The 27324-nt window shown below is 38.4% G+C and overlaps 1 protein-coding gene across 3 annotated transcripts in view; it reads right to left on the bottom strand.

The window, feature by feature from the left end:
* The window catches only part of ATP6V1H (ATPase H+ transporting V1 subunit H), a 165526-nt gene that overhangs the window by 54908 nt on the left and 83294 nt on the right, over positions 1–27324 (bottom strand). For all 3 annotated transcript variants that reach the window (XM_090283699.1, XM_090283701.1, XM_090283700.1), the window contains one exon: positions 17211–17312. In XM_090283699.1, the coding sequence (XP_090139825.1) occupies positions 17211–17312 (102 nt within the window). The remainder of the gene's footprint in view (positions 1–17210; positions 17313–27324) is intronic.

Here is a 27324-nt window from a genome sequence, read left to right as displayed (position 1 = left end):
GGGGCTGTGTTAGGATTTGACTACATTTCCAGAACCTGGGGCAAAGGAGTTTGAGTATCACCAGAAACTAGATGAAACAACAAATGGTTGTAGTGTGATGGTCTAGGAAAGGTGCCTCCAATGAACCCCAAAATGTGCTCCCAAAGGAAATGACCAGTTTCAGACATCTGCCAAGGTGAGAGCACATAAAGCCATCAACAGCAAGTAAGAAACGCCCTGCTTCTCCCACCACCTCTACCTTCCCCATTTACCAGCCTTGAGGAGACTGAGGCAATAGTAGGTAAGAAAGCTCAGGGAAGGAGAGCCAGAAAGGGATAAGATCTCCAGCCCTCACCCGCTGAGGGCATCAAGGAGAGAAAGGAGAGAAGTCCTTATTTTGAATAAGTAATGACAAGGGCTACTAAATGTCTTGGACTAAACTCCTTCTATGATTTAAAATGATTGCAGGGCTGTTATCTGGAGTGAGAAAAAGAAGTAATGAGGCCACCTAGGTTTTTGTCTAGAGGCATGGAAAGATTATCATAACTAGATAAATTTTAAGTGGAATTTGAGGAACAAACATAAAGTCATTCTTATTCCACCACAAACTGCTTATTCAACTGACCAATCTAGTGTTCGTGTGCATGATCTACTTTGAGGGGGGTTGGCAGGGCTGGCTTCTTATCCCTCCTCTGTAGCAAGACACCCCTGTGTCCCCTGCCCTTGCTTACTCCTCTCGGGTGGACCTCTGTGATTGGCATGTTTGGAAGCAGGAATCCAGATGCACGGACCCACCCCCTCCTTTCTCTTCCACATCAGTCCAATGTTACCTGGGACTAATGGGTTAATCCAATTCTAAATTCACTATCAGGAAGGCCATCTGTGTACTGTACATATGAGTATACCATATTTTTCAATATTGGCTTTATCAATAATTGGACTCCATCTATTATCTTTGTCATGTTTCTCAAATAATTCAGAATTTAGGAAGGCAGGCAAGAGGGGGATTATTTATTGGGTCCCTTCTGGACACCTCCAACACATGGCAGTTGATTCTCATTATCCACAGTAGTTATGTTCTAGACAGTCACCACTAACAGTGATTTAGTGAATATTGAAAATCCCAGGGGAAATCCAAGGTTAGGTTCCTACAAGCCTCCACTCACAACAGTCATTAAGCAATCAATACATAATCTTGTTCTATGTGTGTCTATGTAAAAACACCTTATTTAATATATATTATCAATTCATTAACACTGAACTCACAGCCAATAGCACTCAAATTCATGTGTGAAGGAAGCTTATCTGATACACATATTTTCTCTTCAAGCTTTCTTGTGCTGAGGACACCAGACAGCACTTCAGCTCTAGGCTTGGGTAGTGAAACAGTGAAATCAGCAACAAAATGCAAAAAAAAATTCAAAACATATGGCACTAAACAGACCATGTAAGGAACACTTGTTTATAGTACAGAGCTAAAACAAGAAGGCAGAGCATAACATTGTTTGCCTTCATTTGGGAATGTGTGCATCAAGTGACTCATATTTCTCTTTGCATGTGTCCACAAATGACTGTAAAAGCATGAGTATTCATTTGGAGATTAGAAAAAAAATTTAACAAGTAGGCAAATTCACAAATCTAGAATCCATAAATAATGAATATCAAGTGTATGTGAATAAGTATAATCTCAGAAAGGTATTATATGTACAGAATATGACAAATTAAAAAACAGAGAGAGATCACACACCATTAATAATGATGATGATGATAATAATACCACTTTTTCTACATGTTGGGCACAATGCTAAATGCTTCATGCTTTTTCTACCATGTAATCTTCACAGCAACTGCCTATCTCTCTAGAAAGCCAAGTTTTTTGACATTTTAAACCCTTATCCCTTGTATCGTCTCATATTAACACCAGCCAAGAAAATTAAGGAATATTACTTACAATAAATTTTTATTATATTTATTTATTACACATTTATTTTCCAACTACACATGTTACTGCCCTCCACTCCAGAGATTCCAGAGTAGAGTGGATAGAAAACCTCCACTCCACTGACACACAGTGCTATAAAAATAAACAGACAATTCTCATCTCCTAAATTTAAGATGCAAGTGAACCACCAATTACTTTCAGATTATATGGATATCCAAATTCATAAATGCTTGAAAAAATAGAGAAAAAAGAAAAAGAATCTTTCCAGTTAGCAGATTAAGACAAGATATCATTTCAAAAACCAAATATTTAAATAACTTAATTTAGAACACAATTCTAGTGCTTTATTAGCTACTGCCTAACAGGGAAAACCTTGTTAAATATACTTCAAAGCAAGCCAAGTCAATAGCATGTTAAGCTTTAAAGACCTGTAATATTATAACACATAGTTAACAAGCTCAATACTTGTAATAACATTTAAGGAATGTACTAGCTGGTATAACAGAAAAATGTAATTTTAAACTTTAAATATCCTAAAAAGCACAGAACTATTTTTGTTTGTTCTAAAGGTATTTCCCCCCATTAATATGGTTTTATGATATAAAATATAGTTACAAAAATATCTTGATAAAGATTCTATGGTTTAGCAGTGTATTCATGGCTAATGAAATTGTATCGCACTATAACACATCATCATTCTATACAACATAATGCTAAAAATGTAAGTTGCACATTAATTCCATTTATATGAAAGTAGATACATTCATAATATGTAGCAATATACCCTCTAGAGTCTGTAAGTTCAATGAGCACAGAAATCACATCTATTTTGTTCTCCTTACAATTAGGAAGAAGGTCATTAACATTTTTAAAAACAAAAAGATAAGTGAGAAGAACATTTACCAGATTTCTAAATGGGGAACATCTTTCTAAGCATAAAAGTAGTGGAAGAAATCACAAACTTTTCACTGGAATTTAAGCTCCATGGGGCAACACTCAAGTGGTGCTTAGCACATATCAGATGTTAAATAAAACACAAATAACTAGTAAATAAATGAATGTCACTATACAGCAACTAAAACTTACATATAATAAAAATTTTATGAACCTAACAATAACATAAGTATCAAACTTTGAAACTGTTTATCTTAAGTATGGTAGCTAATATTTCTAATAAATCATTTGAGTTATCAAAATATAGATTAAAAGTACCAGGTGCCATTCTCCCCTGTGAGAGGTTAAAGAGAAATTACAGCACTCAATGCTTCTGAAAGAACAGTGAAAATGCTATTCTCATTTACTACTGCTTGGAGTTTGAATTGGTCTACATTTAATGTTTTAAAATTATCAAAATATTACATACTTTAATTAAATCTATTTAAGAGACAAGCAAAAAGAAAATAATAAGAAATGTTTGAGAAGATGTTCATTCTGTTTCCATAATAATGAAAAATTGGGAACATGCCAAATATCTATTGGTAAGATTTGAGTAAGCTGGAATACATTTACCTATAAATAGCATTAAATTATATTTCTAAAAAATTTTTAGATGTGAAATACCCATGGTAAATGAACAAAAACAGAAAATAAAATAGGAGATATCACAGAATCATAGTTTTGGAAGAAAAATACATATATGTATCTATGAAAATGAAAATGAACAGTTATTTTTATTTCAGGGTTGCAATATAACAAATGTTTAGTCTTCATTATTCTTTTCTGTATTTCTCAAGTTTTCTAAGATGAACATTTGTTACTTTTCATGAAAAGTGTAACTTAGAAAAGAGAAATTAATTTGATTCAGTTCATAAAAGGTTTGTACCACCATCAAAGCAATTTATTAATTTTTATTTGTGTGTACTATGCTACACTTTGTACAAAGAAAAAATAAAGCTATTTACCTCATATGAAAATCTGCATTTTAGGAGAAAAGGTATGAGCTCTTTTGGTAGTTCTTTCTCTCAGCATTTCTTATGCCCTACTGTGTGGTAAACACTATGCCTAGTAGATATAGCCCTTCTTTTTGACAGTTCACAGTCTAGCGGGGGAAAGAGACATATAGGTTATTATTGTACAAATTGAAAAGTGCTATATAATGGAGATACATACAAAATACTGTGGAAGCACAGAAAATCAGACATATGTATTTTGCTTTAATGGCTGTATACTGGTTTGCCAGATTTAAAAGAGAAGAATCTTTTATATCAGAAGAATGTTTAGTTGCAGAAACTGAAATGATGGCCTGGTAAAAAGTAGCACAAGAATTCACTGAAGGGCCACTATAGCTTTGGAAGGATGAGAATCATACTTGGGAAGCTACTCAGGCTGAATCACAATTAAAACCAAGTTGCCAAATTAGTAGTCCAGTGAGGGTGCTGTTAGAGCTAGGTGCTTAACTTTGCATTTATTCTGCTCATACCCAGACACTAGAGCTACTGTCTCCCCTCCTCATGAAGCCTGGACATCATGGCTGCCTAAAGGGTGCCTCTATTACTCATTTCTGCTGGACACCTGAAGCAGGTACACCTGATTCACTGAGCTTAGGCCACAGGCATGTGACTATTTGCAAAGTAATTTACAGAAGTGAATTGCTGGCATTTTTATCTTCTATACTGGGAAGGAGCACATGCCTTGTAAGGTGGGGAATTTATCAAATATGGAAAAGCAGTTTGGATGTTTACCCCTTTTTAAAAAAAGATAAATGTTCACTATGCCATTCATGAGAGAAAAGGAAGTTTTGTGGTTACACCAGCCATATGAGAGCTAATGTGGCTTTGATATTGTTGTTGCAATGTTTTGATGGTTGGAACAATGTTCACTATACCATTTGTGCTACTGAATCATGTATGCAAAGGGGGCACATTCCCTTGGGAAAGAGTGCTGGGCACTAGTCACCAAAGTGTGATTTCTGGGCCCCTGTCAAGGCTTCTGGTGACTTTGTGCTTCGGAGGACAAAGCAACGGAACAGTTTTACTCATACTTACTATATACGTGAGAAAAGTAAGATTAATGATGTCGTGTTTGTTTCTTGGAAACCATATTAAAATCTTAAAGGTATGAGTCCATTACAAGAACTAAATACAAAGAGCATTAATGTTGCTCCCTCCCCAGTGACTCACGGAGTCTGGGATATTTCCCTTTGCAGGTGCTGAAGATGTTATCTTTTCAATGCTACACAATCAGTGAGTTCCATTCCAGTAGCTATAAGGTCACCTTTTTACAGTTAACTCCTAATCATATCTAGACTTTTAGTCTGAAAGTGACAGGTACAATAGGGAAAACACTATAAAACTTGCAGAGATGGGCTGTGGGAGTGATATCAGCAAGATGCCTGAATAAGGCATTTCTTAGACATATCCACAACCCCAACAACAATAATTTGGCATCCAGACATGGTAAAAAAAAAAATATGCCTTTAGGGAAGCTGTGGGATTCAGGTAGAAGTTTATGAAACCCTGATGCAGTCTGAGAATGACATTTTGAGAAGGCAAGCTAGCACCTAGGCAACTGTTTCACCAACTATACTCTCAGCTATGGACTCCATATCCTTGAGAATATCGCAATAGACCCATATGGTTTTGGTTCTGTCACCAGAACCATATGCCAGTGGATCTGGGAGGAGTCACACCCATCCACATGTCAGGTAATAGGCATACAGACTTCAGCCCCAGCTGTGGACTCTAAACTAGACCATGAAGTAGCCTATGACCCAGCTCCAGCCCCTCTCTGCTGCAGTCTAGAAGTCTCTGGAGATAAGCTTGAGAAACTCAGACTGTAGAATCTGAAAGGGCCCTATACATGCACTCCAGTTGGCAGAGATCCTGAAGGAAACACTCCTCCCTGCAGCACCAGATATGCTTAAAGGGCCCTGTACTCAACTGCAGCGCCCTCCCAACTGAAGTCTGCAAGTAATCCTGCTAGCACAGGGACCTGGCAGGAGACACTGCTACCTGTAACTGCATAGATCCTGAAGGGCCCTATAGTTCACAGACATAGTCTGCCAGACTAGTGAGCAAGGGATCCAGCAAAAGACACTCCTATCATCACTCCCAGAGACCTTGAAAAGGGTCCTACACTCAGTTCCAACCCCTCCCAGCCACAGTCTATGAGCAGTACTGCTGGCCCAGGAAACCAGCAGGAGACACTCCCTCCTGCACCCCTTGAGATCCTGAAAGAAGCCTATGCTAGGTTCCAGACCCTCCCAGCTACACTTGCAAGCAGTCCTACCAACATTAGGGACCTAGTAGGATACACTCACATCTGTGCTTCAGGGAATACTGAAATCGCCTTGTACTTGACTCCAGCCCTTCCAACCATAGGCGGAAAAAAATCTGACCCACCAGGGACCTGGTAGAAGAAAAACCCATCCATGCCTTCAGAACCAGGTCTGCAGACTTCAGTCATGGCTAGAGAACCTGAAACAGCCTTGGGCTTAGTTCTGGCCCCTCTCAGCCATAGCCCAGGGCTGATCATTCCCACCCCAATACCCATTCAGTGACCAGGCAGCAGCCCTCCTTTGGATTTGATAGGAGCTATACCCGACCACACTTAACAGGCCCACTGTCTGAGTTCTCAACTATGGAGCCTGAAAGGGACCATATCCCAGCACTACTCCACTAAATAAGACACTGAAGGCAATTCCATCTATCTAGGGGCCAGAAAGAATCCACATCTACCCAAGAACCCAGTAACAAACTGGCCAATGGTGTACACCACTGCAGATTCAGTGACAGCATCAGAACCAACTCCAACCCAGTATGAATGCAATTACAAAGGTAATCTCAACAGCCCAGGGGACAGAGAGGAGAGGGTCATTATCTACTGAAAACTATCTTTAAAGACTAGAAGAGGTATTTGCTCTTTCAAATGCACAGACACCAATGCAAAGCTACAAAGATCACAAAGAAGCAGATAAATATGACACCACCAAAGAAAATTAACACAAGTTCCAGTAACTAATCCCAAAGAAATAGAGAACTAAGATCTTCCTGACAAAGTTTCAAAGTAATTTCACTGTTGGTGGGAATGCAGATTGATGTAGCCACTGTGGAAAACAGTATGGGGATACCTCAAAAAATAAAAATGGTTATACCTTTTAACCCAGTGGTCCTACTCTGGGAATATATCTGAAGAAACCTAAAACACTAATTCGAAAGAACTTAAGCATCCCTATGTTCATTGCAGTGTTATTTACAATCACCAAGATATGGAAGCAGCCCAACTGTCCATCAGTAGATGAGTGAATAAAACAACTATGGGACATTTACACAATGGAATACTACTCAGCCATAAAAAAGAAAAAAATTAACCCTTTGCAACCTCATGGATAGACCTGGAGAACATTATGCTAAATGAAATAAGCCAGTCAGAGAGAGACAAATACCATATGATTTCACTCACATGTGGCATCTAATGAACAAACTGAACTAACAAGCAAAATACAGACAGATTCATAGGCAGAGAGCAGAATGACTGCTATGGGCCGTGGGGCAGGGGGGTTTGGGGAAGGAGAGATTGAGCAAAAAGGAAAAAGAACTCATGGACATGGACAACAGTGTGGTGAATCCAGAGCAGTGGAGGGAGTAGGGTATAAGGGTAATAAATGGTAATGGAAAAATATACAATAAAAAAATCCTTAACTTAAAAAAACAAAGTAATCATCTTTTAAAAAAACTCAATAAAATACAAGAGAACACAGGTAGACAACTACACAAGATCATAAAAACAATGCATAAAGAAAATGACAAGTTTAATAAAGAAATATAAAGCATAAAAAGAACCAAACAGAATCCTGGAGCTGAAGAATACAGTGACAAAACTGAAAAATGCAATAGAGAGCTTCAACAACAGACTTACCCATGAAAAAAGAATCAGTGAACTCAAATACACATCATTTGAGCGAAGTTAGAAAACAAAAAGAAAAAATAATGAAAAAGAGTAAAGAAAGTCTATGTGAATTACAGGACACCATAAAGTGAATGAACATTTGCATCATGGGAGTCCTAGAAAGAGAAGAGGGAGGGAAGCAGAAAGCTTATTCAAAGAAATCACAGCCTCAAATTTCTCCAAATCTTGGTAGAGATATGGTCATCAACATATAGGAAGCTCAAAGTACCCCAAACAAGATCACCCTAAAGATTACTCCAAGACATATCCTAATCAAAATGCTAAAAGGCAAAGCTGAAAAGAGAATTTTTAAAGCACCAAGAGAAAAACAACTGGTCACATACAAATTAGCCCCCATAAGTCTATCAGTGGATTTTCTCTGCAGAAACCATGCAGAACAAGAGGATGTGGGATGATACAGTCAATGTGCTAAAAGACAAACTGCCAACCAAGAATATTATACCTGACAAAACTGTCCTTCAGAAATAAAGAATACTTTTCCAGACAAACAAAAGCTAAGAAAGTTCATCATCAATAGATCTGCCTTACAGAAATACTAAAGGGAGTTCTTCAAGTTGAAATTAAAGGACACTAAGTAACAATATGAAAATATACAATAGGAAAAAACTACTGGTAAAGGTAAATACATAAATTCAAAATACACCAATAGTATAATGGTGGTTTGTAAATCACTTTTATCTCTAGTATAAAAGTTAAAAAACAATAATAACAAAAATAATTATAGCTATAACAATTTATAAATGGATGCACATTATAAAACAATGGAAAGTATAACATCAACGGCATATAATGTGAAGAAAGAAGAAGTAAAATTATACTTTCCATATGTGACTGAAGGTAAGTTGTTATCAGCTTCAAATAGACTGTTATAGATACTAGTTATTTTATGAAAGCCTCATGATAACCAAATATAAAAACACATGCACTCAAAAAAGAGAAAAGATTTAAAGCACACCACCACAATCACTAAAAAAGAAGTTACAGGAGAAACAAAGTAACTTTTAAAAAGTCATAAAAAATTAAGAAAGTAGCAACAGGAAGTCCTTTTCTATCAAAAATTAAATATAAATGGACTAAATTCTCCAATCAAGACACAAAGTAGCTGAATGAATTTTAAAAACCTAACAGTATGGAGCTTTTAAGATTCACTTTAGCTCTGAAGACACACACAGGTTGGAAGTGAAAGGACAGCTAAAGATATTCCATGCAAATGGTAACCAAAAGATAGCAGAAGTGGCTATATTTATATCAGATAAAATAGACTTTGCATAGAAATCACTAAGGTGTTTGTATCATGATAAAAGTCAATTCATCAAAAGGATATAAAAACTGTAAATATTTATGCACACAATATTAGAGCATCTAAATAACACAAATATTAACAAAACTGAAGGGAAAAATAAACAATACATAATTGTAGGGAACTTCAATACCCCACTTTTAACACTGGATAGGTTATCCATACAGTAAAACTGTCAATCATAGGCAATGTGTGTTTGATCAGTGCTGCAGTTAATTTCCATAGTTCTCTTAAAGAAAGGTGTCTCTAATATGCTATTCTATACTGTAGTTTTCCAAGTGGCAGAACTATCCGCAATATCACAAGAGTTAGGTCTCAGTAAAAACATAATTACAGTAGCCTTGAGTCTGCCATTGAGTGGAGTGACCATGTCTATGTTTGGTTCTGCATAGCTGGCACTAAGATCAAGCAGCAGTGGGAACCCAGTGGACACCTTCAGGTTTCAACTTCAGTGAACAATCCATAATCCAACCCAAGCACTGAGGGCAACCTATGAAAATATAGGGCTACACTGAGCAAGTGGGTTTGCTTGAGGGGCTGGAATGAAGATTAAGTTCCCCCAAGAGATAGCTGTCACTTATTCATGTAAATCTAAAATACTACCTAAGTCAGCTGGCTGCCTTCTGAAATATTGCATTTCCATTTGACAGGCAAGGGCTGTTGGGTTCTTTCCACCCTGTTAGTTGTAGAGTCTGAGTTGATCTATCCCAAAGTGGGAATGTCAGGACAGAGTCCCAAGACCTACCTGGGTCAGTTCAAAAATAGCAGACAAAGAGATGCTTTTCAAAAAGGGTTCATTTAGTATCCTTGTCAAGAGGAGGGAAGACTTTCAAGCACTTTTTACAAGGCCAGCATTATCCTAATTCCAAAACCAGACAGACACTACAAAGGAAGAAAATTATAAACCAATATCCCTAATGAACACAGATGCAAAAATCCTCAACATATATTAGAAAACGGAATCCAGCAACACATTAAAAAGATCATATACCATGATCAAGTGGGATTTATTCCAGGAACACAAGCTTAGTACAATATCTGCAAATGAGTAACTGTGATAAACCACATGAACAAAATGAAGAATAAAAACCATATGATCATATCAACAAGTGCAGAAAATGCAATTGATAAAACCCAGAACTCACTTGTATTAAAAACTCTCAGCAAAGTGGGAATAGAGGGAACCTACCTCAATGTAATAAAGGCCATATACAACAAATCCACAGCCAACACCATATTCAATGGGCAAAAAATACAAGCATTTCCAGTAAGATCAGGAACAAGACAGGGATGTCCACTTTCAACACTTTTATTCGACACAGTAGTGGAAGTACTAGACAGAGCATTTGGACAAAAACATGAAATAAAAGGCATCCAAGTTGGAGATGACGAGGTAAAACTGTCATTATTTGCAGATGACACAATACTATATCTAGAAAACTCTCAAGATTTCACTAAAAATCTACTAGAACTGACAAATGAATTCAGTAGTGCAGCAGCATACAAAATAAATATCCAGAAATCGATTTCATTTTTAAACACCAATAATTAACTACCAGAAATGAAAACTAAGAAAACAATCCCATTTACAATTGCTTCAAAAAGAACAAAATACCAAGGAATAAATTAAACTAAGGATGTAAAAGACCTATCCTCAGAATAAGACACTGAAAAAAGAAATGGAAAAAGATACAAATAAGTAGAAGCATGTACCATATTCATGGATAGGAAGAATTAATATCATTCAAATGTCCACACCACACAAAGGAATCTACTGATTCAATGCAATTCCTATCAAGATATCAATAGCGTATTTCACAGAACCAGAACAACTATTCCAAAAAATTATATGGAACCACAAAGGACCGTGAAGAGCAACAGCAACCTTGAAAATGAACAAAGTTGGAGGAATCAGGCACATGATATCAAACTATACTGCAAAGCCACAGTAATTAAACAGTATGGCATTGGCATAAAAACAAACATATTGATCAATGGAAAAATACAGAGAGCCCAGAAATAAACCAACAACTTCATAATCAATTAATATTTGACAAAGGAGGCAAAAATGTACAATGGGGTAGTTTATTCAACAAATGGTGTTGGGAAAATTGGACAGATGTGCAAAAAATGAAACTAGACCACCTTCTTACACCATGCACAAGAATACATTCAAAGTAGATAAGACTTAAATGTTAGACTTGAAACCATACAAATCCTTGAAGGAAACAGAGGCAGTAAAATCCCAGACATTTCTCCTCACGTTATTTTTTTAAATATATCTCCTCAAGCAAGGGAAACAGAAGAAAAAATAAACATATGGTACTACATCAAACTAAAAAGTTTTTGCACAGCAAAGGAAACTGTCAACAAAATGAAAAGACAACCAACTGAATGGGAGAACATATTCGCAATGATACATCTGATAAGGGGTAAATATCTCAAATTTATAAAAAATTTACAGAACTCAACACCAAAAAGCAAGCAATCCAATTAAAAAAGGACCTGAACAAATATTTCTCCAAAGAGGACATACATGTTCAACTAATCCAGAGAAATGCAAATTTAAGCCACAATGAGAATATCACCTCACTGGTCATATGACTATCATCAATAAAACAACAAACAACAAGTGTTGGCAAAGATGCAGAGAAAAGGGAACCTTTATGCACTCTTGGTAGAAATGCAGATTGGTGCAGCCACTGTGGAAAGCAGTATGGAGTTATCTCAAAATTTTAAAAATGTAACTGGCTTATGACCAGAGGCGGGTTTAACAGCAGGCGCACCAGGTGCATGCCCTGGGCCCCGACTTCTGCAGGGCCCCGCAAAACCCCAACTTTACCCTTTTTTCTAATGACACCAAGTTTGGTTTCATATTTGCAATTTTAGTTACATACAAGTTTATAGTTGGCAGTAAAACCTGATACTATGTTTATATTCACTTATTTTCATTATTTCATTACAATGCTGCATACTATACACATACTATGCTGCACAGGCCCTGCGCAGCTCATTGGAGCAATAGAATCGTATTTGCTACTTTATACTTACAAAGGTTCTCCTGCAGTGCAGACTTATGATATACACAAATACACAGGGATGTAAATTAGTTTGTGGATATGTACTTGTTTCATTTTCAGTTTTAAAAATAGTTTTCTGTGTGTATAAATATTCAGGTAAGTTGAAATTATATTAAAATAAAATTAATTCCTATTGTTGAAATTAAGATAAAATTAATTCCTGCTGTTACATCAGCACATGGATTTTCATAGTTTATGAATAATTTTTGAAATTTAATTAATCATTAATTTACTGCATTATAACGAAAAAACTCTTCTCTAGTATTCTAATCATTCAGACTATTAAATTTTATATTTTCATTTTCATTGGTAGCTAAAAAAGTGAAACAACATCTATCGGGGCTGAAAAATGACAAATTAATATATACAGTGCGCTTTACTTAAAATTATTGATTGTGATGAGGTAATTAATAAGTTTGTAAAACGAAAAGCAAGAAAAAATTTATTTAAATATTTTCAATTTGTAATTTTAATTTCAAGTAAAATTCTACAATGTTTTTGTTCAAATTTTTGATTGTTACTCCTATGTATACTATCATTAATTATAATTATACTTTTACATATGTTCAACTATTAGTTCAAAACTTTGTGATTATTATGCTATAATTATACATATATTATATTCAAATTTTATTGGAAATAAAACATTAATAGTACATAATATTTTTTACTTATTATTTTTATTTTCCCTGTCTCTTTTTTATTTTAAGGGGCTGAATATTTTCTTCTGCACCTGAGGCCTCAACTGACCTTAATCCACCTCTGCTTATGACCCAGTGATTTTGTAACAGAGCAGTGGCCTCTCCAAAAGTCCCCACAGCTCATGGCTTTGGAGATGAGGAAAGGAGATAGTACAGTTTTTAAGGTACTTTGCATATCTATGGCAAGTCGGTAACTAGATAATAGCTGTGCTGCAGCACAGGGCAAAAGGGCAGATGATAGGCTTAAGATACTTTTCATAAGAATGACATGTGGTGCTGTGGGTAAGCATTTAAAATAATGGTAGGCCATAAAAAGGTCTGGAAGGGTATAGATGGGAGTCAGCAAGAAGGTCTGGTGTGTAGGAAGAGAGCCATGATGTAGCAGCTAGGCAGCTTTGTAGGAGAGCTGGTTCACCATGGGAGAGGGCCATGCAGGCTAGTGAGTGTAAAAGAGAAGAAGAGGAGTAGCAATGAGGAAGGAGATGTGAACCAGAAGGGATTTCAACCATGCTGCCTGTACAGAAGCAGCAGCAATGCAATTTGTAGTGAAACTGGTCCACAGTGAATAGGAAGCAGCAGTTATTGAGTTGGTATTCAGGATTCAGCCATGCAGCCTGGGCTAGTGGGAAAGCAGGCATGCTGCTGCTTTAATTGTTCCTGCTCCAGCTGACTCTGAAGCCACCAAGGACTCTGGCTTGCAGTCCCAGGATCTCACTGGACTCTTGGAACTTGGGACATGCTTTTCTGGACTATTATAAGGAGGCCAATGACAACTTACCTCAAATCTGGAAGGAGAGAGCTGACAGATAAGTAATAGGAAACTAATGGACTTGGTTTCAGCTTATAGCCTTTTGAGGAGCAAGGGAAGAGCTGGGTCTCATGGGAGAACAGAGTTCCAAGCTGAAGTGCTTCCAGCTCCCCCAAGGTTAGAATATTATAAACAAAGACCTGTTTTTCGCAACACAAATTCTTGGGTCATACACCAAGGCACCACGTGAAAGAGTCCTGCTTTGCTCGGTAACAATTTCACTTTTGGGAATTTACCAAAACAACTTGAACCATTAATTCAGAAGAACATATGCACCCCTATGTTCCCTGCTGCATTATCTACCAGAGCCAAGATTTGGAAGCAGCCCAAGTAACTATCAGTAGATGAGTGAATAAAAATGCTATGATATATTTACACAATGGAATACTACTTGGCCATAAAAAAGGAAGAAGAAAATCTTACCCTTTGCAACAAAATGGATAAACCTGGAGAGCATTATGGTAAATGAAATAAGCCAGTAAGTGAAAGGCAAGTACCAAATAATTTCATTCATATTGTTACAGAGTGGGGGTACCCAAAAATCCTGAGCCTGCAGGTTGGGGGATGGGAAGAAGGGAACCACTTTTAAGATACCTTTGCATAACTATGGCTGGTAGCTAGTGTCTTAGTTATGCAAATAGCTTTGGTTCTTCCAAGGCTCCATGGAGATTGGAGGGGTTTTGACCACAGAATGGTGAGGAAAGAGCATACGGAGCCTGCACAAGGTTCTATGAATGGTCAGAACTGGTTACCACGCTCACTGCATCACAGGACGCAGTCAGGGTTTAAAACTAGGCAGCAGGCATTTTGGCGAGGAGAACTCCATGCAGCTTAGAGAGGAAAGAGAGAACGTCATGCGACTTTGAAAGGGAGAATACCATGTGGCTTTGAAAGGGCAAAGAGTGAACTATGCATGATCCAGTGCAACATGGCACATATTTTCCTGAACTGTTATATGGAGGCTGATGACACCATACCCCAGATCCTGAAAGACAGAGCTGACAGATAAGGGATGGGAAACTTCTGGGAATGTTTTTGGCTTCTAGCCTTTTGGGGAGCAAGGGAAGTGCTGGGTTCCGTGGGAGAACAGGGCTCTGAGCTGAAGTGCTCACTGCCCTCCCCAAGTTGGAATACTGTAAATAAAGACCTGTTTTCCTCGACATTAGTTGTTGGGTTTTACAACAAGGCGCCATGTGAAAGAACCCCCTCTCATTCTGTAACAATATGTGGAATCCAATGTAACAAGCAAAATAAAGACAGACTCATAGATAGAGAGCAGACTTACAGTTGTTGTGGGCTGGGGGGAACTGAGTAGGGGTGGTGGAGGAATTGAGCAAAACAAAAAAAAGAAAAACTCATCGGGGGAGAAGGCACAAGGGGAGGTGGTAGGAGAGGATAAAGGGGGGATAAATGGTGATGAATGGTACTTGGTTTGGGGTGGTGAGCACACAATACAGTGTACAGATAATGTGTTGTAGAATTGTGTGCCTGAAATCGTGTAGTTTTATTAACCAGTGTCATCCCAAGACATAATAAGTAAATAAGTTAAAAAATTTTTTTAAACAAAATTAAAAAATAAAAGACTATTCTTTCCTCCCTTGGCACTTTTCTTGAAAATCAACTACCAATCAAGTACCTCACATGATATAAGCTAATCCAATTAGAGTTATAAGCCCCAGGGTGAGGCAGGTGATACATCTGACCTAGATTCAGGACAAATACCTGCTTCAAAGGGATGTCCTGAGGGCCTCTAATGTGCTAGGCACTATTCTAAGAACCTTACAACATATAAATAAATAAATAAATAAATAAATAAATAAGTAAGTAAGTAAATCATACAAACCAAAGAAAATCCTGAACATGAAATTTCTAATGTGATCTCTGTTGGATACTACATTATTGTTAGGACCAGAGACCCCACGTTGCCCACCCCAAAACCTGCCACCTGTGCCAGGACTTGCAAAACAGGCTATGGTCAGTGGTTACTGTGTTCTTGGGAACTGTGGCCTGCAGTCAGTCTCACAGGACCTGAGCCAACACCTGTGCTAAAACAAAGAGGGTATCCATCACCAGCCATGTACCTGATCATGAAGTTCCCTATTGTCAAAGGCAACTGAGGAACAGTTGCCAGCATTCTGCTGAGACCTGGTTTCTCTACCCTTGAGCATTTCCCGGGAGCAAGGGCAATAAATCTCCTGGACTTTCTGTTCCCAGAGCAACCATCCTAACCAGAGGACATTGTTGTTTCACCTACATCCTAGACTCTGGAGCTGACCAGCAGGATGATCCCAACCCATGGGGGTTACTCCATGCCCTTAAAAATCCCTCTACCCCTTCCCTTGCTGCCGTTTTCCACTTGGACTCAGCATGTTACAGAAACAGGGGTGTTCCAAAAAAACCCAGAGTTTGCGGCTGGGGGATGGGGAAAAGGAAGCAGCTTTCAGAATGCCTCCACATGCTTGAGGCTGGTGGCTAGTGTCTTTTTTATGCAAAATAGCTTTAATACATCCAAAGCCTCAGGTAGATGGGAGGGGTCTTGGACCAGGGGATGGTATGGAAAAAGCACACACAGCCTACATGGGGTTCTGTGAATGGTCAGAACTGGTTACCGCACCCACTGCATCAGAGGACGTAGTCAGGGATTTAAAAATAAGCGACAGACATTTTAGCCAGGCTGACTGTGCAGATTTGACTAAGGCTGAGGCGGACTGTGTGGATTTGACTGAGGCTGAGGCTGAGGCTGACTGTGCGGATTTGACTGGGAACAGACTGACCATGTGGATTACAAAAGGACTAACTATGCAGTTTACAAGGAGGCCAAGAATCCATGAGGTTCTGGATTAAAAGCTGGTGGACCCCATAACACAGACGAGGTCTCCCCAGTCAGAACTGAGTGACTGGCAGCTACTGGTAAAGCTTAACTGTGTTTGGAAAGTAGCGAAAGGGTTTCTCTGACTTTTCTAAAACTAACCTGGTTTGGTAGGGGGAGGAAGCAAGGATATGTGTTTATGGGTGTTTTAAAGAACATAAGACTTAACAACAGAAATCTGCAAATAACTAAATCTATATAACTGTTAAATAAACTATTCTTTTTCTTTTCACTAAACTCTGGTATTGAGAGTTATAATTTTGGCGGTGGGCAATAGGGCCCCTGACTAAAGAGCCCGTGGGTTTGTTTTCAACTGGAGCAGCTCAGGGGTTCTGTAACAAGCACACCTGCCTGAACATCCTTCAATAAAGGCTTTGAACTGGTCCATCCGATTCCTCCCTTCTTCTGGGCACAAACCTAACTACTATTTTATTCGGGTGTACTCATATTTTTATACTACCCATTAAATTAGGTTTATCATAATTCCCAGTATTATTGTAATTTTGATTTCACATACTCCATTAGTTTCTCTGTTAACTACTCTATTTCAGATGGGTACATTAGTTAGGATTCTATGTTGAGTGTTTCAGAAAACCCAAATGAAATTAATGGCTTGTCTCTTACCGTTTGCCTCTTGGATAATGCCGCACATATTCTCCAACATCATGAGCAGCAACAGCTAAGACTTGTGGATCATCTGATACCTCCAGAAGTTTTGTCAGAATTCTGAAATAAATTTAATCCAAAAAGAGATCAATTGTTGATTCTTCTATAGAGCACAACAGAGCACAGGTATACCACAGATATCTTATTGAAAGTAGATGTTTATAAATACAATCATATTTTCTACAAATTTCACTATTAAACATAATGTCACACATGAGTTAGCAGTTTTCAAACTTTTATACACATATAATAGGTTAATTTCAGATTCTTAATGTATACCATGCACAATTCCCAAAATATCAGAAACTCCTTTTCCTGCTCTTAAGACAACTCTACTCACTGACAGATATATACAAAATTTGTCCAGAATGTATCCAGCCACGTACTAAGAAAAATAGAGACATTTACTCAAGATACCAAGAAACATTGTACATAGGACAATGATGCTTCAGTCCCTTTCAAGTAGATACCTTGGGATCTCACACTGTTCTCCCAATTGCATCAGCTGCCCCTTTGTATTTTCCTCAATCTCATCAACAGTCTGAAATCTCTTCCTTTCCAAGGTGACTTTAGTTTTGGCAAAAACCAGAAGTCCCAGGTGCCAAATCTGGGCTGTAAGAAGGCTGAGTCACCTGGGTGAGTTGATGTTTCACCAAAAAAACTCTGTGGGAGACATGATGCATGAACAAGTGCATGTCGTGATGAAGCTGCCATTCACCAGTTGCCCATAGCTGTGGCCTTCTGAATCATCTCAATAGTTTCCACGGAGGAATGTTCAAGCTTAACACAAAACATGATGCAGATTTGTTGCTCTACTCATGCAGTCATTTTGAATGCAATGGCCACACACTACACATGCTCACTCAGTGGTCTCTACTGCCCCCAGTGAAGTCGTCATTGTTCATGCATGAGTATTCTAGTCCACTCTCCTTGTCTGTCAGATTATATCAATGTAGCACAAACTGTTCTCATTACATTAACTATGGTTGGATTTTTCTGGACAGATATCATATATAAACACCTTAAAGAATTAACTAATTGAACCTAGTAGAATACTGAGAAAATAGCTTTTATTCAATTCTTATCTCAAATTTCAACTCTAGCTTAAGATCCGTGAGTTACCCTAAGATACTACCTTACTCTTCATCATACTCTAGCCACTCTTTCTGGTTCGTTTTTCTCACAATACTAATCACCACCTACCACTACATTACATATTTACTTGAGTATTTGCTTAGTCTTTCTCTCCCAAATATAATGTAAATGTAATGAGAATAATAAGTTTGTTCTACTGGCCATTATATCTGCAACACCTAAAATAGTAATGATCATACAACAGACGTTCAATAAACATTTGCTGAAAAAAATAAATAAATGAAGTATAAAATGGTATGCTGGTTGGGGAAAAGCAATTTTGACAGTTCCTAATGGAATTAAAAATACATAGACCTTCTGATCTAGCAGTTCTATTCTAGAATCAATCCTACAGAGGTATTTTTGTAACAGAGAGGGAAAGGCGATCCCTAAATCCCCACAGCTCAAGGTTTTGGGGATGGGGTAAGGAGATAATACGGCTTTTAAGGTATTTTACATATCTAAGTCAAATTGGTAACTAGATAATAGTTGTGTTGCAGCCCAGGGCAAAAGGGTGGATGATAAGCTTAAGACACTAGCCATTCCTGAACGGAAGCTATGCTGCCTCTGGTAAAAGGGCAGATGATGATTGGCTTAAGATTCTTTTCATAACAACAATGTCTTGTGCTCTGGGTCAGCATATAAAATTAGGGAGAGACATGAGGATGGAGAGAGAAGCCAGATGGTCTGAAAGGGCGGAGATAGGAGTAGGCTACAAGGTCTGGTGTATGAAGAGAGAGAACCATGATGTAGCAGCTAGACAGTTTTGTAGGAGAGGTAGTCCGCCATGGGAGAGGGACATGTGGGCGAGTGAGTACAGAAGAGAAGAGAAAGAGTTTCTATGAGGAAGTACCCTTGAGCCTGAAGGGGATTCAGCCATGCTGCCTGTAGAGAAGCAGCAGCTATTCAGTTTGTAGTCAGGATTCAGCCATGCAGCCTGGGCTAGTGGGAAAGCGGGCATGCTGCTGCTTTGATCGTTCCTGATCCAGCCGAATCTGAAGCCACCAAGGACTCTGCCTTGCAGTCCTCCACTCTCTCTGGACTCTTGCAACTCAGGACATATGGAAAGGACACTCTCTTTGGACTTGTACCTTTCCTGGACTTCTCCATGATCCAGTGTAACACGGTACATGCTTTTCTGGACTATTATACTAAGGCTGATGACAACTTACCTCAGATCCTGAAGGAAAGAGTTGACAGATAAGGAATGGGAAACTACTGGGCTTGGATTTGGCTCATAGCCTTTTGGGGAGCAAGGGAAGTGTTAGGTCTCATGAAAGAACAGGGCTCCGAGGTAAAGTGCTCCCAAACCCACAGGGTTGGAATATTATAAATAAAGACCTGTTTTTCTCAACACTAATTGTTGGGTCACATACCAAGGTGCCACATGAAAGAACCCTGTTTTGCTCAGTAATGTTTTCACATTTTCACAAAGATGTCTATGTACACTATCTTAAAAAATGACTAAGGGAAAAAACCAGAGAGTGAAGTCCATTAGGCTTTTTTTCTCCATTTCTTCTTGCCTGTTTTATCTTCCACAACAATGATAATTTTATGTACAAAGCAGTTTAACATACGCTATTTTATCTATTTCCTACTACTAAGATTATTAGTTCTCCCAACAGAGAGGTAAACTGAGGCTCAGTCAAATTAAAGTGGCCAAATTTTTTAAAAAGTTAAGAGACCCCCAAGTCACAGTAAGTGAAAATGAAAAGTCACAGACTAACACATTTACCATGGTGACATGTATAAATAATTATATAAAAATGCAGTACAGGTATGTCTATGAACAAGAGAACACTGAAGATTTTAACACCTATTATCTCTGGTCACCACTGGGCAGGAGCTGGAGATACAACAACAATGAAGAAACACTTTCACTTTAGTTATGTATGCCTTCAAGAGTGCCTGAGTGACTTGACTCAAGCTGGAGATATAACTTAGAATACAAAGATCTAGTAACACAGACACATACATTTTTTTTAACTTACCTAATTTTACCAAGATGCTCAAGATGTTACTTTCCCTTATATTGCTAATTTTAAATTAAGTTGAAATTTTAAGTTTAAAATATTTAAGAGAAAAAAGTTTGAAACCATTTAGCTTTCTATTCACATACAAACTACTAATTTACAAAATATAAAACCTATTTCTTAGTCTTTAATAAAAAACAACTTGAATCACAACTATTTTTGTTCTGTATCATTTTCATTAAAGCAGACACTTAAAAGTAATAAAACTCTACTTTGTTCAAAATCTGTATGAACTTATGAAGCTTGCTTATTCATTTTCTGGAGCATCACATAACAAACACTGTGGCTCAATGTTTCTCTGCCTACCTTTTCCTATTATCATCTCAGCTGGTCAAATAGCTTAACTCTGTATCTATAAACAACAGGAAGCACTGATAAAGAACCTGTTGTCAATCCAGAAATCATTTCATTATAAAGTAATTCTACACCTTCTTCTAAACTAACTGGGAAATGAGCATTTCCTGAAAATAGAGGAGAAAGGAATGAGCATTTACTATACACATGCATGTTCCCAAGTCTGTAAATCATATTCCTCACAACAACCCAAAAAATGAGGAAATGAGACCCAGAGAAGTTAAGTAATCTGTTAAAGTCACAGCAAATCTTGAAACTGATATTTGAATTATTGTTTGCTGACTCTAGTCCACACAAAGCAAAAGCACACCCTGACGGCAGTTCGTTCCACTCAAGCACATGAAAACCCACTGGGAAAAAACAAAACATACATTCAATCTCCCAAAATTTATATTTTTTCTTTTTCAAACAATGTTCTTTTTAAAAGGCCAACTTTCAAATTATTCTAAAATTAAGTTTAATTGAACTCAATTGAAGAATTTAAATAATTTCAAAATTTAAATTATTTTTTAAGTATATTTTATTAATTATGTTGCTACACTAGTTCCAATTTTTCCCCCTTTGCTCCCCTCTGCCCAGTACCTGACCTTCCCTCCAGCAATCCCACCCCCCTTAGTTCATGTCTATGGGTTGTGCATATAAGTTATTTGGCTTTACCCTTTCCTATATTATTTTTAACTTCACCCTATTTTGTACCAATAGATTATGCTTCTTAATCCCTGCACCATTTCCCCATTTCTCCCCCTACCCCCTCTCAGCTGATAACCCTCCAAATAATCCCCATACCTATGATTCTGTTCCTATTCTGGTTTACTTAGTTGGATTTTGTTTTTATTTTTTACATTTAGTTGTTGATGGTTGTGAATTTGTTGTCATTTTAGTGTTCATCGTTTTGATCTTCTTTTTCTTAAGTAAATCCCTTAGACATTTAATATAATAATGGCTTGGTGATGATGAACTCCTTTAGCTTTACCTTGTCTGGGAAGCACTTCATCTGCCCTTTCATTTGAAATGATAGCTTTGCTGGATAGAGTAGTCCTGATTGCAGGTTGCCTTTCATCACATTGAAGAGTGCTTGCCAGTCCCTTCCTGCCTGCAAAGTGTCCTCTGAGAAAACAGCAGATAGTCATATAGGCCCCTTCTGCAGGCAACTCTCTGCCTCTCTCCTGCTTTCCCCCGGACTCTCTCTTTATCTTTCACATATGGCATCTCAATCATGATGCATCCTGATGTGGTCCCCTCTGGGTCCAGCTCTCACAGGACCCTCCATGCTTCCCAGACCTGTATGTCCATCTTCTTCAGAAAATTTGGGAAGTTTTCCTAATTTTTTTCAATTCTTGCTCCCTCATTCTGCACTGGTTGACTGTTTTCTTCTTTATGTTCCAAATCATTGATTTGAATCTCAGTTTCCTTCCCTTCACCATTGGTTTTGTGTGCATTTTCCTTTGTTTCACTTAGCTTAGCCTTCACTTCTTTCCTTATGCGTTTGTGGTACTCAAGCATATCTGTCAAGACTGTGAGCATCTTTATCACCAGTGTTTTGAATTCTGCATCTGTTAGGTTGTCCACCTCCTCATCCGTTAGGTTGGCTATCTCCTCGTCGCTTAGTTCTCCCACTGGAACCTTGATCCGTTTCCCCTTTTCGGCCATACTTCTCTGTCTCCTCATTCTGACAGGCTCCTGTGTTTGTTTGCTTCTGTGTCCCAGGGAGAGCTGTCACTCCTGCTACGTTGTAAGGGGCGGAGCCTCAGGGATTTGTCAATAACAGGCGACCTGTTTCACCTGTTGTGGCGCTGTTTGCGGGGGAGGGGTCTGAGAAGGAACAATGCCGCCTGCCCAGCACTCGCCCCTTTTCCAGGCACCTCTCCTACATCTGCACCAGAATGGTGCCCCTCTAGCTGCTGCCATGGCAATCGTTCCAGGAGTGGATGGGTCTGCGGACATTCTAAGACCATGGGGGCCCTATAAACAAGTGGACTCTGCTGAGAGACTGGTTTTTTCTGCCTCCATCCCAACCCCCACTGGTCTTCACAGTCAGAAGCAATGAGGCTTGATTTTCCCTGGTGCTGGGCCTGTGAGCTGCTAGGTCCAGTGAGGAGCTGGGAACGCTCCCCAGGTGTCCCTCCTGACTTTAAAACATGTGACTGAGCTTTCTGCCAGCCTGCCACTGCTGCCGTTGCTGCTGCCACCACTCCGCATCCTCTCCACCCCTCCTACCTGTCTGAATGAGTATTTCTTCTTTATATCTTTGTTTGCTGGACTTCTATGCAGTTTGATTTTCTGGAACTTCTGGTTGTTTCTAGTTTTGAGGTAGTTGTATTCCTTCTTAATTGTGGAGGGAGACGCAGCATGTCTGTCTACGCCTCCATCTTGGCCGGATGTAGATTAAATTATTTTAATGTTATTTTGAAATTTTATTAAGAAAATAATAATAATAAAATAAAAATAATAAAATAGTAACGTAGGATTCCGTAAAAGCATAACAGAACATTTGTTCTGAATACCTTAAACTAGAGGTCAGCAAATTATAGCAGAAGTCCAGTAGCCACCATTTTTATAAAGTTTTAGGGGAACACAGCCATACTCATTAGTTTGCTCACTGCCCATGGCTGCTTTGGCATTACAAAGACAGAGATGAGTAGAGTGACAAGAGATTGGTTTCTCAGTTAGTCTGGACAAAGGTATAGAATTACTTCATAATGAAGTAACTCCTGAATTGATAACAAGTTCTTTATCAGTACTTCCTATTTTTTATACAGTTTAGCTATTTGACAGGCTAAGGTGACGACAGAGAAAGGTAGGCAGAGAAATCTTGAGCCACTTATTTAAAATGCTGAATCACAAACCGAACCTTAGATCTACTAAGTTAGAATCTACCTTTGAACAAGATCTCAATAAACATTTACAAGCATACTCTCAGAATCAAAGAATGTTAGAATTAGGAGGAGTAACAGAGACTTTCCAGTCAAATCTTCTATTAACACAGAAATAATTTTAATGTATCTTTAGGGCCATTTAGTCTGCTGAATATCTTCTACAAAAGTAAAAATATCTTTATATTATTATCTGTATATCCACTAAGCATGCTTTCTATTTCTATTTCAAATCATCAATAAAAATGTCCAAAAATAAATAGGTTCAAATGAGATTCTTGTGGTAAGCAAAGAGAGCTTCCTCCAAGATATCCCTGAATACAGTTGTTGTATCAATAATGGATTCATGGCAATTCAAATCTCTATCACCACATTAACCACAAGCAGAGGTTTTGTCAAATACTCCAATGGGATCTAGACAGCAACATATCACACCTCTGGAATTAGGACAAATGTGAATGCTAACTCTGATATTTGCTAGAAATGAAACCTTGAAAAGAGTCTATTCAAATCCCAAATAGAATTTACATTATTCTAATGGATCACTACACATATTTGCTCTCATTCTCTTTCAAAACTTTTCCCTCAAGGTTGTAATCTTGCTTGCTCCCTTGGCTTTTCCTTTTCCTTTTCTCTTAATTATAATCTGCATGGTTTCTTATATTTCAGAATATTTCCTTATTCAAATTACATACTTATTTCATAATTATAACATACATGACTAGAAAGTATTTTCTGAAAACTATTATACTCAAAAGTGATGAGACAAAAACGAATTTATATCACATACTTGCTACGTTTAGAATTACCTGGAAAATATCTACAGATATCCACAGATAAAAAGCAGCACTGGGCTTTTTAAATAGCAGAATAAAATAAAGATTCCATCTGTATCTATTCTGTCTGCTAGTTTGAAGGGCAGCACTAGTACATCCCTCAGTATCCCATACAGATAATTTAAGGGAATAGAAACTAAAGGCAATCAATAACTTCACATGTATAATCACATTATCATAAAATAAAACTGTAGTGCTACATGCCATTGTTTCTAGTTATTCAGAAAAATCACAAAGGGTCATACAAAGGTAAAGAAAGCAATTTAGGGAAGCCATAAAAATTAAAATCTACAGCTAGGAAACAAAACATGCACTTCAAAATGCTCTTTACGTTTATCATAATAAAAATGCATGTAATGCATATGTGAGCTTGTTTTGTTGTGAAAAACTCAAAGTGGCATGCTGAAAGGATAATCTGCTCTTTCTCCCTAAGTATTCTCCACCATCCTGCCAACATCTATCATCCATTCACTTTGGTTTGGCACACTTTGTTTAAACAAGAATATATTTTGGGGTAATTCATAGAAAATAAAGTCTAAACAACAGAACTGCCTAAAAATGTTTATTGAACAACCTCCTTTCCTTCTACATAGCTGACTAAAATAATAATATTATTTTTCTTTTAAAGTATAAACCCACAAGAAAGCACAATATGAAAAACTAAACAACAGTAACAAAATATTAAAGTGCAAAGTCAAAGAAACACAACACTAAATAACTTGAGAAAACCAAATACCAAGCTGGCAGCCATGGAAGTTGAACACAAAACTGCTTCCTGTCAGTAATTCTCCAAACCAGACTCAAACTGTGCTTGTCCCATATGAAAGTCACTAGCCACATGAGCTAATTAAAGTTAAATTTATTGGAATTAAATTAAACTTAAAAATTCAGTTTATTAGTCACACCAGATACATTTCAAGTGCTTTTTAGCTACTGAGTACTGTGCCAAACAGCACTAATATAACCTACAGTGGGACCTCAGTTCTCAAACTTAACTCATTGGAGAAGGCTGTTCCAGAAGTGATGTGTTCAAAAACTAAGTCTCCTTTGTCTCCTAAGACACGTGACTGATGACACAAGTATCAGTATAAAAGAGTTGTTGTACCAAGAACCGAAGCTTTGTTCGACAACAGAAACAGTTTTTGTGAACAACTTGGTCAAGGACCAAACTGCTTGAGATGGAAGAAGTTCAAGAACCAGGATTTTACTGTATTTCTATCACAAAAAGTTCTACTAAAGCTAAAATAAAAAACAAAAACATTTAAATGGCATAATCGACAGGGATGGCAAAAACTCAAATAAACAGAAATAAATCTAATAAAGGATGGATAAGACCATAACATTATCTGAGTAAAATCCTATATAAATAAAAGGATATTCCATGTTCATGAATTAAGACTCCCAAATTAAAAATACCAATTCCCCCTAAATTGAACTATAAACTCAATTCCATCCAAAATTCTACTAGAACTATTTAGTTGACTAGTTTATTCAAAAATGCATATATAATTTAATTACATATTTTTTAATCTATTGTATTTTTTCCATTACCATTTATCCCCCTTAAATCCCCCTTTCCAAATTGGAAAGTAGGAAGTTAAACTATCTCTATTCATGGATGATATACTCTTGTATATAGAAAATGGAAAGGAGTCCACTATATTAAATATATCTTATTGAAACTAATAAAAAGAGCTCATAAAGATTACAGAATATAAGAGCAATATAAAAAATCAATTGTATTTCTATAAACTTGTAATGAACATTCAAAAATGAAGTTAAAACCAGTATCAGGAGAAGGAAGATGGTGCAGGAGTGAGGGGAGGCTGCGCTCTCAGGCTCCCGAGACCTGTCTGTGTTTGGACTAATTGCAGGCAGAACATCTCAGTGAGTGGCTGGACACTGGCAGGAGTCAAGCCTTGGCACTGCTGGATTAGAGAAAAAAACATCTGGGAACGACCTGTTTAGTAAGGATAGCGGAGGAAAAAGGAACAAAATGGGATTCCTGACAGGGGTGGGTGCCCAAGCTGCAGCTGAAAGGACACAAAGGCTTTTTGGCGACCACAGCCTTCCCCAGAGGGGAGTCAGGAGGAAAGCGGATCTCTGCCCGCTGGCAGAGATAGAACTCGACCAGGTGGCATTGGCGCTGGAAGACGGGAGATAGCGTGCTGCTGTGCAAGTGAAAACGTAATTTTTCCTTTGTATTTTTCTCTTGTGAACTTCAGAGAGAGGGGGAAAGTTTGGGGGTGATAGGACATTCTTGAGGAGCTCAGGCGCAAGAGTGAGCTCGCCCACTCCCCAACCCTCCCCTTGGGTCGCGCCGGTGTGCATAGGGAAGTGCCCTCCTTCACTGGCCCAGGTGCGCGGGGCCGTGCATCCAGGTGCCCCTCTGACACACCCCAACAGAATAAGATCAGTGCCCCAGCGGGCGCAGGGAGGGCCCACTGGACACGCAGAAGACCGTGCACAGTACCCCCTGGCCAGCTTCAGTGGGCGCCAGGCCAGAGCACAGAGCACTTGCTCAGGCTCTGCTCGTGCCCGCCCAGGCAGGTGCGGGAACAGTGGGCGGCTGCGGCGCAGGAACAGCAGGCAGCAGCGACTCACAGACACTCACTTCCACTGTGCACAAGTGTCTGTGGCCCCACCCTAAGAGGTGAGAGACCAACTCCCAGAGCGTGACTTGGCAGGCCTGAGGCAAGCTCTCGGGCCGCCTTGTGTGTGCACAGGCGCACGCACAAAGCACCTCAACTAGCTCCAACAGGCACCAAAAGGAACGCACTGTACGGGCGCACACCACTGCTGCAAGGAACAGGAACCTCTGACCCGCCTCATTAGACCAGCT

Source organism: Furipterus horrens, unplaced genomic scaffold (genome assembly GCF_987537825.1).
Source record: "Furipterus horrens unplaced genomic scaffold, mFurHor1.1.pri manual_scaffold_7, whole genome shotgun sequence".
Lineage (NCBI taxonomy): Eukaryota > Metazoa > Chordata > Mammalia > Chiroptera > Furipteridae > Furipterus > Furipterus horrens.
This window is presented reverse-complemented; position numbering and strand designations above follow the sequence as displayed.